This window comes from Pleurodeles waltl, chromosome 8 (assembly GCF_031143425.1).
Source record: "Pleurodeles waltl isolate 20211129_DDA chromosome 8, aPleWal1.hap1.20221129, whole genome shotgun sequence".
NCBI classification, from domain to species: domain Eukaryota; kingdom Metazoa; phylum Chordata; class Amphibia; order Caudata; family Salamandridae; genus Pleurodeles; species Pleurodeles waltl.
Genome location: NC_090447.1, coordinates 1,008,212,984 through 1,008,225,622, shown reverse-complemented (window position 1 = coordinate 1,008,225,622; position 12,639 = coordinate 1,008,212,984). Strand labels below are relative to the sequence as shown.

General features: G+C 47.4%; 1 protein-coding gene across 1 annotated transcript in view; it reads right to left on the bottom strand.

The window, feature by feature from the left end:
* The window catches only part of DIS3 (DIS3 homolog, exosome endoribonuclease and 3'-5' exoribonuclease), a 260,018-nt gene that overhangs the window by 71,307 nt on the left and 176,072 nt on the right, over positions 1–12,639 (bottom strand). Inside the window, exon 18 of the mRNA XM_069205287.1 lies at positions 8,035–8,249. Within this exon, the coding sequence (XP_069061388.1) occupies positions 8,035–8,249 (215 nt within the window). The remainder of the gene's footprint in view (positions 1–8,034; positions 8,250–12,639) is intronic.

Below are 12,639 nucleotides of genomic sequence, written 5' to 3'. Positions count from 1 at the left end.
ATAGACTACCAAGCAGTAATCTCCCCAAAAAGCAGGGGTTCAGCCTGTAGGAGTTGAAGTTGTCTGAAATAATGCTCTTAATACAGCCTGTCCTACTGTGGCTTGTTGCGTTGCTAACACATCTACACAGTAGTGCTTAGTAAATGTATGAGGTGTAGACCATGTGGCTGCCTTACAAATTTCTGTCATAGGTATATTCCCAAGAAAAGCCATTGTGGCGCCTTTTTTCCTAGTGGAATGTGCTCTTGCTGTAATAGGCAATTCTCTTTTTGCTTTAATATAGCAAGTTTGAATACATTTAACTATCCATCTGGCGATGCCTTGTTTGGATATAGGATTACCTGCATGAGGTTTTTGGAAGGCTACAAACAATTGTTTTGTTTTCCGAAATGGTTTCGTTCTGTCAATGTAAAACATTAGTGCTCTTTTTATGTCTAATGTATGCAAGGCTCTTTCGGCTACTGAGTCTGATTGCGGAAAGAAGACTGGAGTTCCACAGTTTGGTTTAGGTGGAATGGTGATATGACCTTTGGTAAGAATTTTGGATTTGTACGGAGAACCACTTTATGTTTATGTATTTGTATAAAGGGTTCTTGAATAGTAAATGCTTGTATTTCACTTACTCTTCTAAGTGATGTGATAGCTATTAGAAAGACTACTTTCCAAGTCAGATACTGCATTTCACAAGAATGCATGGGTTCTAATGGGGGGCCCATGAGTCGTGTTAATACAATATTAAGGTTCCACGAAGGTACTGGTGGTGTCCTTGGGGATATGATTCTTTTTAGTCCCTCCATAAATGCTTTAATGACTGGGATTCTAAAAAGTGATGTTGTATGTGTAATCTGCAGATAGGCAGATATTGCAGTGAGATGGATTTTAATGGAAGAGAATGCTAAATTAGACTTTTGTAAGTGTAATAAGTAGCTTACAATGTCCTTTGTGGAGGCATGTAGTGGCTGAATTTGATTAGTGTGGCAGTAGCAAACAAATCTTTTCCATTTGTTTGCGTAACAATGCCTTGTTGTAGGTTTTCTCGCTTGTTTAATGGCTTCCATACAATCTTGTGTAAGATTTAAATGTCCGAATTCTAAGACTTCAGGAGCCAGATTGCTAGATTGAGCGATGCTGGATTCGGGTGTAGGAAGTTGGCTCTGTATGCACTATTTCAAAGTAAGAAACAGCATGCACAGAATCCAAGGGTTCCCCTTAGAGGTAAGATAGTGGCACAAAGAGATCATTCTAATGCTCTATTTTGTGGTAGTGTGGTCGAGCAGTAGGCTTATCAGAGGGTAGTGTTAAACATTTGTTGTACACACACAGGCAATAAATGAGGAACACACACTCAAAGACAATTCCAGGCCAATAGGTTTTTATATAGAAAAATATATTTTCTTAGTTTATTTTAAGAACCACAGGTTCAAGATTTACAAGTAATACTTCAAATGAAAGGTATTTCACTCAGGTATCTTAGGAACTTTGAATCAACACAATATCATGTACAGTTTTAGCAAAAATGGCAATAAGCTATTTTAAAACTAGACACTGTGCAATTTTCAACAGTTCCTGGGGGATGTAAGTATTGGTTAGTTTTACAGGTAAGTAAAACACCTACAGGGTTCAAAGTTGGGTCCAAGGTAGCCCACCGTTGGGGGTTCAGGGCAACCCCAAAGTTACCACACCAGCAGCTCAGGGCCGGTCAGGGGCAGAGGTCAAATTGGTGCCCAAAACACATAGGCTTCAATGGAGAAGGGGGTGCCCCGGTTCCAGTCTTCCAGCAGGAAAGTACCCGCGACTTCGGAGGGCAGACCAGGGGGGGTTTTGTAGGGCACCGGGGGGGGACACAAGTCAGCACAGAAAGTATACCCTCAGTGGCACGGGCGGCTGGGTGCAGTGTGCAAACAGGCATCGGGTTCGCAATAGTTTTCAATGGGAGACCCAGGGGTCTCTTCAGCGATGCAGGCAGGCAAGGGGGGGGGCTCCCCGGGGTAGCCACCACCTGGGCAAGGAAGAGGGCCACCTGGGGGTCGCTTCTGCACTGGAGGTCGGATCCTTCAGGTCCTGGGGGCTGAGGGTGCAGTGTCTTTATCAGGCGTCGGGTTCTTTGAAGCAGGCGTTCGCGGTCAGGGGGAGCCTCTGGATTCCCTCTGCAGGTGTCGCTGTGGGGGATCTGGGGGATCAACTCTGGCTACTCACGGGCTCGCAGTCGCCGGGGAGTCCTCCCTGTAGTGTTGTTTTTCCACAGGTCGAGCCGGGGGAGTCGGGTGCAGAGTGGAAAGTCTCACGCTTCCAGCGGGAAACATAGAGTCCTTTAATAGTTGTTTCTTTGTTGCAAGTTTCAGTCTTTGTGGAACAGGGCTGCTGTCCTCGGGAGTTGTTGGTCCTTTTATATGCAGGGTAGTCCTCAGAGGCTTCAGAGGTCGCTGGACCCTGGGGAATGCGTGGCTGTTGCAGTTTTTCTCGAAATGGGGAGACAAGCCGGTAGGGCTGGGGCCAAAGCAGTTGGTGTCTCCATCTTCTCTGCATGGCTTCAGGTCAGCAGTCCTTCGTCTTCAGGTTGCAGGAATCTAATTACCTAGGTTCTGGGGAGCCCCTAAATACTGAATTTAGGGGTGTGTTTAGGTCTGGGAGGGCAGTAGCCAATGGCTACTGTCCTTGAGGGTGGCTACACCCTCTTTGTGCCTCCTCCCTGAGGGGAGGGGGGCACATCCCTATTCCTATTGGGGGAATCCTGCAAAATCAAGATGTAGGATTTCTAAAAGCAGGGGTCACCTCAGCTCAGGACACCTTAGTGGCTGTCCTGACTGGTGGGTGACTCCTCCTTGTTTTTCTCATTATCTCCCCTGGACTTGCCGCCAAAAGTGGGGGCTGTGTCCAGGGGGCGGGCATCGCCACCAGCTGGAGTGCCCTGGGGCATTGTAACACGAAGCCTGAGCCTTTGAGGCTCACTGCTAGGTGTTACAGTTCCTGCAGGGGGGAGGTGTGAAGCACCTCCACCCAGAGCAGGCTTTTGTTTCTGTACTCAGAGAGTACAAAGGCCCTCACAACATGGGGTCAGAAACTCGTCTCTCAGCAGCAGGCTGGCACAGACCAGTCAGTCCTGCACTGAACAATTGGGTAGAATACAGGGGGATCTCCAAGATTCCCTCTGCGTGCTTTTTTAAATAAATCCAACACTGGCATCAGTGTGGGTTTATTATTCTGAGAAGTTTGATACCAAACTTCCCAGTATTCAGTGTAGCCATTATGGAGCTGTGGAGTTTGTTTTTGACAAACTCCCAGACCATATACTTAATATGACCACAACTGTACTTACAATGTCTATGAATGGACTTACACACTGTAGGGGCATATTGCTCATGCAGCTATGCCCTCACCTGTGGTATAGTGCACCCTGCCTTAGGGCTGTAAGGCCTGCTACAGGGGTGACTTACCTATGCCACAGGCAGTATTTTGTGTGCATGGCATCCTGAGGGGGATGCCATGTCGACTTTGCCTTTCTCTCCCCACCAACACACACAATCTGCAATGGCAGTATGCATGTGTTAGGTGAGGGGTCCCTTAGGGTGGCACAACATATGCCGCAGCCCTTATGGACCTTCCCTGGTCACAGGGCCCTTAGTACCACTGATACCTTTTACAAGGGACTTATCTGTGTGCCAGGGGCGTGCCAACTGTGGAAACAATGGTACATTTTAAGTGAAAGAACACTGGTGCTGGGGCCTGGTTATCAGGGTCCCAGCACACTTCTCAGTAAAGTCAGCATCAGTATCAGGCAAAAAGTGGGGGGTAACTGCAACAGGGAGCCATTTCCTTACATCGGGTGTCTGATCTGTTGTTTGTGTTCTGTTAAAAGATCTGGTATGTTTGGTAATTTGATGTGGGGTACTACTGATTAGTCCAACAGTGTTGTGTACCACGGTTGGCGAGCCCAGGTTGGTGCTATGAGTATTAGTTTGAGTTTGTTTTGACTTAGTTTGTTGACCAGATAAGGAATGAGTGGGAGGGGGGAAAAGCGTAAGCAAATATCTCTGACCAACTGATCCATAGTGCATTGCCCTTGGATTGAGGGTGTGGGTACCTGGATGCGAAGTTTTGGCATTTTGCGTTTTCTTTTGTTGCGAATAGGTCTATGTTTGATGTTCCCCAGCGGAGGAAGTGGTCCTGTAGGATCTGGGGATGTATTTCCCATTCGTGAGTTTGCTGGTGATCCCGACTGAGATTGTCAGCTAACTGATTCTGAATGCCTGGTATGTATTGTGCTATTAGGTGAATGTGATTGTGAATTGCCCAATGCCAAATCTTTTGTGATAAGAGACACAGTTGTGACGAGTGTGTCCCCCCTTGTTTGTTGAGATAATACATTGTTGTCATGTTGTCGGTTTTGACAAGGATGTGTTTGTGGGCTACCAGTGGTTGAAATGCTTTTAATGCTAGAAAAAACGCTAGCATTTCCAAATGATTTATGTGAAGTTGTTTTTGTTGATTGTCCCATTGACCCTGTATGCTGTGCTTGTTGAGGTGTGCTCCCCACCCCATCATGGAAGCATCTGTTGTGATCACAGCTTGAGGCACTGGGTCTTGGAATGGCCGCCCATTGTTTAAATTTATTAGGATCCACCATTGAAGCGAGGAGTGCGTTTGGCGGTCTATCAACACTAGATCTTGAAGTTGACCCTGTGCTTGTGTCCATTGTTTTGCTAGGCACTGTTGTAAGGGCTTCATGTGTAAACTTGCATTTGGGACAATGGCTATGCATGAAGACATCATGCCTAGAAGTTTCATTACAAACCTTACTGGGTAGTGTTGGTTTGGCTGTATGCTTGATGTTACATTTTGGAACGCTTGGACCCTTTGTGGACTTGAAGTGGCAACTGCTCTTTGTGTGTTGAGTGTTGCTCCCAAATATTGATACCCCAGCTTGTGGTGAGTTTCTATGACGTATTGCCTGTGAAGAAGACACTGTTGTTGATTGTTGGTTTTTATTAGCCAGTCGTCTAAATATGGGAATACGTGCATGTGCTGTCTCCTTATGTGAGCGGCTACTACTGCTAGGCATTTTGTGAATACCCTTGGTGCTGTTGTTATTCCGAACGGTAGCACTTTGAATTGATAGTGTACGCTGTGCATTACAAACCTTAATTATTTTCTGTGAGAAGGATGGACGGGTATGTGGAAATACGCATCCTTGAGATCCAATGTTGTCATGTATTCTTCCTTTTTTAATCTTTTAAGACCACGTCTTGAAGTGTTACCATGTAGAAGTAGTCTGATTTGATGAAGAGATTCAATGTTCTGAGATCTAAGATAGGTCTTAACGTTTTGTCCTTTTCTGGAATTAGGAAATATAGTGAGTATACGCGTGTTCCTTTCTGATGTTTGGGTACGAGCTCTATTGCTTTTTTTTGTAGTAGTGCTTGGACCTCTATTTGTAATAGGTCTAAGTGTTGTTGGGACCGATTATGCGTTCTTGGTGGCACATCTGGCGGGAATGTGGTGAATTCTATGCAATAACCATGTTGGATAATTGATAGGACCCATGCGTCTGTGGTAATATGTGTCCAGTCCTGATAATATGTGGTTAACCTCCCCCCCACTGGTGACAAGTGTTGGGGTTTTGGGACATTGAAGTCACTGTTTGGTCTGGCTTGGTTTGGTTGCCTGGAACTTTCCCCATCCTCTTGGGAATTGTCCTCTATAGGAACCACAAAACCCTCCCCTTTGGTATTCTGCCTGATAGGTGGGTCTGGTTTGAGCGGTGGAAGGCTCTGATGTTTGTTGCCGAAAACCCCCTCTGAATTGTGGTTTCCTAAAGGTGCTTCTGACTTGTGGGGAATAGAGCGTGCCCATGGCTTTGGCCGTGTCTGTGTCTTTTTTTAATTTCTCAATTGCTGTGTCAACTTCCGGCCCAAACAACTGTTCTTGATTAAACGGCATGTTTAACACCGCTTGTTGAATCTCTGGCTTGAATCCAGAACTTCTTAACCATGCATGCCTGCGAATGGTTACCGCCGTGTTGACTGTTCGTGCTGCCGAGTCTAGTGTGGACCTTATCTGGTTGTTAGATATGGCCTGTCCTTCTTCCACAACCTGTTGGGCACGTTTCTGGTGTTCCTTGGGCAAGTGCTGTATGATGTGTTGCATCTCGTCCCAGTGTGCCCTGTCGTGGCGAGCAAGTAGGGCTTGCGAATTTGCAATCCGCCATTGATTGGCTGCTTGTGCTGCCACACGTATGCCCGGTGCGTCAAACTTTCTGCTTTCTTTGTCAGGCGGTGGAGCGTCTCCTGACGATTGAGAGTTTGCTCTCTATCTTGCCGCTCCTACAACCACTGAGTCCGGTGTAAGTTGTTGTGTTATGAACACCGGATCTGTTGGGGGAGGTTTGTATTTCTTCTCAACTCTCGGCGTGATAGCCCTTCCCTTTACAGGCTCCTGGAAGACCTGTTTCGCGTGTTTGAGCATGCCCGGGAGCATTGGCAAACTCTGATAGGAAGCGTGGGTGGATGCCAAGGTGTTAAACAGGAAATCATCCTCCACTGGCTCTGTGTGCATTGCTACGTTGTGGAACGTAGCTGCTTTGGATAGTACCTGCGTATATGCAGTACTGTCTTCTGGAGGTGATGGCTTTGTTGGATAACAATCCTGACTGTATCCGATACTGGTGCATCATATAAGTCCGATGCATCAGCATCATCCTGTGTCATCCCAGTATGTGTGGGTGACTCCAACAGTTGTGGTGAGTGCGGTGGGGACGGTTATGGTGATACCCTTGGTGGTGGGGATTTGTCTCTAACCACCTTTGCCTAAGGTTGCATTTCTGTCTCCTGAAATGCAAGTTTCCTTTTAGATTTGAGTGGAGGGAAAGTTTGTATTTTTCCAGTCTCTTTCTGGATATGTAACCTCCTTTGTGTATGGTCCGGTTCTTCCATACTTAATTCCTGCTCAAATCTATGTCTTTCCTTCATTTGGCTGGAAAGTCCTTGCTCTTCTGTATAAGAGTTTATCGGCTCCGAAGCCGCTTTTTCCGGTACCGAGTTTTCAGATATAGTCTTTTTCGGTTCCGAAGTTATTTCCCTCACTTTGGGTGAATCGAACTCTCGGTGTCGAGATCGTTCGGTGCCGGAATCTGAACCGGAGTCGGAAGTCTTCGGCAATTCTCTGGCCTTTTTCGGTGCCGATGTTTGGTCACCTTCTTTTCGGTGGGTTAAGCCATGGCCTGCTGGCGGTGACGTCCCCATGGCCTTATATGTCTTTGTGTGAGTTTTGGACGGGGCAGGTTTACTCACTGTTCGCTGCACCGTCGAGGGTCGTTCACTTTCGCATTCATACCAAGTCCGTCCCCTGGATGGAAATGCTTTCCTCCTCTCCGACGTCGAGTTGCTCTTTCGGTGTCGACGCCATTTGCGGTCTTCTTGCGCGTCGATCTGTCAAGGTCTTTTTTGATCGAAACGCTTGACAAGCCTCGCAAGTATCCTTCCTGTGTTCAGGTGATAAACACAGATTACAGACCCGGTGCTGGTCTGTATAAGGATACTTTGAATGACACTTAGGACAGAAGCGGAATGGGGTCTGGTCCATTAGTCTGGGACGACTGGTGTGGTCGGGCCGACAAGGCCTCGGTGAAGAACGGAAGCCCTAAAGGGCCGCCGGAGTGGTCTTGATGTCGGTGACGATACACTAACACTAACCCGGTACGAACTATAACAGTCCCGTTGAATTTTCGATAATTTAGCTAACTTTTCCGATTCGAAATACGGAGCGAAGAGGAACACGTTCGAACCCAATGGCGGAAAGAAAACAATCTAAGATGGAGCCGACGCTCATGACTCGAAAAGACTTCTTCGAAGAAAAACAACTTGTAACACTCCGAGCCCAACACTAGATGGCACAATAATGCACAGCATGTGTATCTGCAGCTACACATGCCACCGAACATATCAAAATAGGAAAAAGGGAATATCAGTAAAAGTATACATTTGGTCAAATGTTTCACAGTGCAGAGCTTGACAAAGGTGGATAATAAAGACAACCTACCTTCGGATGGGTGACGTGAAATGCGTGTAAATAGGGGAGGCTAAACCATAATGATGAAAATCCGTATCCAGGCCTGAGCAGAAATAGACAGCCTGCATCATGCATCGTGTGGCTAGGATCCTCAGCAGAGTGTTCAGATATGGGAAACTGGGGTTATCTGCTAGATCAAGTGAGTCAGCCAGAGCCTTTGCAGAGTCTGTCTTTATTTCTAGATCCTGAAAGTAGAATAGTAGGGATCAAAAAAATGGCAACACAAGTCAAATTCCCACTGCTTCCAAACAAGGATAACATGAGCTACCTTCAATACATAATTCTTCATTTTTAAAATCATCCACATAATGGGTTAAAGAGAATGGGAAAAACTGTCATCGGGCTAAAGAAATAGGACAAATTTATAGAGTAGAAATATTCTGGAGAGGCATCCAGGGCCAGCCAAAATTATTAAGGCTGTACATTTTCATGGCTCCTATCCCTTTTCCCTAATGCTTTGTAGCTCACTCTCCTACCTCTAAGAATGGACCTCAGCAACAAGAGTGACTACATGTTTGACTTAAATTCAAAATTAAACACTTCAGCAATTATTATATGACTCCCGTAGTTCAAAGTGCGATCATCATGGTGGAGTAGATTGCGCAGGGGCACCTCTGAACACTGGTCAAAAAAATGGGCTTGGGCGAGTGCCAATTCCTTGTTCACAACTGAATTGTGCTGACCAAATCAACTGCAACCCCAGCCTGTACTGAAAGGAAACTGTAAACTGCACAGATATCACCATCCATAATAATATCAGTACAACAGGGAAACCGGGGGAGAAAAGGATAGCAGATGGATCAAACACAATGGGTTTCCTGGGGTGGGGCCATTTTTCCTCACAACCCAGACACCAATTTCCACCACCAAGAGACGGAACTGTGCAGGGAACTGCCACCTCTGGACAATACGATGTGATCATTCTTTTTGTATTTTTTAAAGTAACAAATACAGAACTCTGAAGGCAGAAATCTACTTGGGTCTCTTACAGTGGGCAGACTTTTTGTAAGGAAACCCTCACAGCACCCTACTCAGGCTCCACACCTGTTAGGCGTAAAAGGTCAGAAATACCTTTTTCATGAAAATGTAAAGGACCATGGCACTTACTGATGCGTATCCAGTTTTTCTTCACTTATAGAAGCAGATCTAAATGCTAGGAAGGGGCATAAAGGAAAATATAGAAAATAACACATACAACTCCTCACCCCACCCATCTACCACTCTTTGAATCACCTTAAAAGGGTATACAGTGGGGATTTCCTAATTGGAAACAAGGAACAACACTGGATTTTTGTATTTTCAGCATTGTGAAAAGATCTATGTAGGAAGTTGGCTCTGTATGCAATATTTCAAAGTAAGGAATAGTATGCACAGAGTCCAAGGGTTCCCCTTAGAGGTAAGATAGTGGCCAAAAGAGATAATTCTAATGCTCTATTTTGTGGTAGTGTGGTCGAGCAGTAGGCTTATCAAAGGAGTAGTGTTAAGCATTTGTTGTACACACACAGGCAATAAATGAGGAACACACACACAGAGACAATTCCAGGCCAATAGGTTTTTGTATAGAAATATATATTTTCTTAGTTTATTTTAAGAACCACAGGTTCAAGATTTACAAGTAATACTTCAAATGAAAGGTATTTCAGGTAGGTACTTTAGGAACTTTGAATTAGCAAAATAGCACATACAGCTTTCACATAAATGACATATAGCTATTTTAAAACTAGACAGTGCAATTTTCAACAGTTCCTGGGGAGGTAAGTGTTTGTTAGTTTTTGCAGGTAAGTAAACCACCTACGGGGTTCAAGTTTGGGTCCAAGGTAGACCACCGTTGGGGGTTCAGAGCAACCCCAAAGTTACCACACCAGCAGCTCAGGGCCGGTCAGGTGCAGAGGTCAAAGTGGTGCCCAAAACGCATAGGCTTCAATGGAGAAGGGGGTGCCCTGGTTCCAGTCTGCCAGCAGGTAAGTACCCGCGTCTTCGGAGGGCAGACCAGGGGGGTTTTGTAGGGCACCGGGGGGGACACAAGTCCACACAGAAAGTACACCCTCAGCGGCACGGGGGCGGCCGGGTGCAGTGTGCAAACAAGCGTCGGGTTCGCAATAGGATTCAATGGGAGACCAAGGGGTCTCTTCAGCGATGCAGGCAGGCAAGGGGGAGGGGGGGTTCCTCGGGCTAGCCACCACCTGGGCAAGGGAGAGGGCCACCTGGGGGTCGCTCCTGCACCGGAGGTCGGATCCTTCAGGTCCTGGGGGCTGCGGATGCAGTGCCTTTACCAGGTGTCGGGTCTTTGAAGCAGGCAGTCGCGGTCAGGGGGAGCCTCGGGATTCCCTCTGCAGGCGTCGCTGTGGGGGCTCAGGTGGGTCAACTCTGGCTACTCACGGTCTCGCAGTCGCCGGGGAGTCCTCCCTGAAGTGATTGTTCTCCACAAGTCGAGCCGGGGGCGTCGGGTGCAGAGTGCCAAGTCTCACGCTTCCGGCGGGAAACGCAAGTTGTAGGAAGTTGGCTCTGTATGTGCTATTTCAAAGTGAGGAATAGCATGCACAGAGTCCAAGGGTTCCCCTTAGAGGTAAAATAGTGGTAAAAAGAGATAATACTAATGCTCTATTTTGTGGTAGTGTGGTCGAGCAGTAGGCTTATCAAAGGAGTAGTGTTAAGCATTTGTTGTACATACACCCAGGCAATAAATGAGGAACACACACTCAGAGACAAATCCAGCCAATAGGTTTTGTTATAGAAAAATATCTTTTCTTAGTTTATTTTAAGAACCACAAGTTCAAATTTTACATGTAATATCTCATTTGAAAGGTATTGCAGGTAAGTACTCTAGGAACTTTGAATCATTACTTTAGCATGTATACTTTTCACATAAAACACAATAAGCTGTTTTAAAAGTGGACACAGTGCAATTTTCACAGTTCCTGGGGGAGGTAAGTTATTGTTAGTTTTAACAGGTAAGTAAGTCACTTACAGGTTTGAGTTTTTGGTCCAAGGTAGCCCACTGTTGGGGGTTCAGAGCAACCCCAAAGTTATCACACCAGCAGCCCCGGGCCGGTCAGGTGCAAAGGTCAAAGAGGTGCCCAAAACACATAGGCTTCAATGGAGAGAAGGGGGTGCCCCGGTTCCAGTCTGCCAGCAGGTAAGTACCCGCGTCTTCGGAGGGCAGACCAGGGGGGTTTTGTAGGGCACCGGGGGGGACACAAGCTAGCACAGGAAGTACACCCTCAGCAGCGCGGGGCGGCCGGGTGCAGTGTGCAAACAAGCGTCGGGTTTCCTTCAGTTTTCAATGGGAGACCAAGGGGTCTCTTCAGCGGTGCAGGCAGGCAAGGGGGGGGGCTCCTCGGGGTAGCCACCACCTAGGCAAGGGAGAGGGCCTCCTGGGGGTCACTCCTGCACAGAAGTTCCATTTCTTTAGGGGCTGGGGGCTGCGGGTGCAGGGTCTTTTCCAGCCGTCGGGAAATGGAATTCAGACAGTCGCGGTCAGGGGGAGCCTGGGGATTCCCTCTGCAGGCGTCGCTGTGGGGGCTCAGGGGGGACACTTTTGGTTACTCACAATCGTAGAGTCGCCGGAGGGTCCTCCCTGAGTTGGTTGTTCTCCACCAGTCGAGTCGGGGTCGCCGGGTGCAGTGTTGCAAGTCTCACGCTTCTTGCGGGGAGTTGCAGGGGTCTTTAAATCTGCTCCTTGTAACAAAGTTGCAGTTCTTTTGGAGCAGTGCCGCTGTCCTCGGGAGTTTCTTGTCTTTTTCGAAGCAGGGCAGTCCTCAGAGGATTCAGAGGTCGCTGGTCCCTTGGAAAGCGTCGCTGGAGCAGGGTTCTTTGGAAGGCAGGAGACAGGCCGGTGAGTCTGGGGCCAAGACAGTTGGTGTCTTCTGTTCTTCCTCTGCAGGGGTTTTTCAGCTCAGCAGTCCTTCTTCTTGTAGTTGCAGGAATCTGAATTCTTAGGTTCAGGGGAGCCCTTAAATACTAAATTTAAGGGCGTGTTTAGGTCTGGGGGGTTAGTAGCCAATGGCTACTGGCCCTGAGGGTGAGTACACCCTCTTTGTGCCTCCTCCCAAGGGGAGGGGGTCACATCCCTAATCCTATTGGGGGAATCCTCCATCTGCAAGATGGAGGATTTCTAAAAGTCAGAGTCACCTCAGCTCAGGACACCTTAGGGGCTGTCCTGACTGGCCAGTGACTCCTCCTTGTTTTTCTCATTATCTCTCCTGGACTTGCCACCAAAAGTGGGGGCTGGGTCCAGGGGGCGGGCATCTCCACTAGCTGGAGTGCCCTGGGGCATTGTAACACGAAGCTTGAGCCTTTGAAGCTCACTGCTAGGTGTTACAGTTCCTGCAGGGGGGAGGTGTGAAGCACCTCCACCCAGAGCAGGCTTTGTTTCTGTCCTCAGAGAGCACAAAGGCTCTCACCGCATGAGGTCAGAAACTCGTCTCAGCAGCAGGCTGGCACAGACCAGTCAGTCCTGCACTGAACAATTGGGTAAAAACCAGGGGGTATCTCTAAGATGCCCTCTGTGTGCATTTTTTAATAAATCCAACACTGGCATCAGTGTGGGTTTATTATTCTGAGAAGTTTGATACT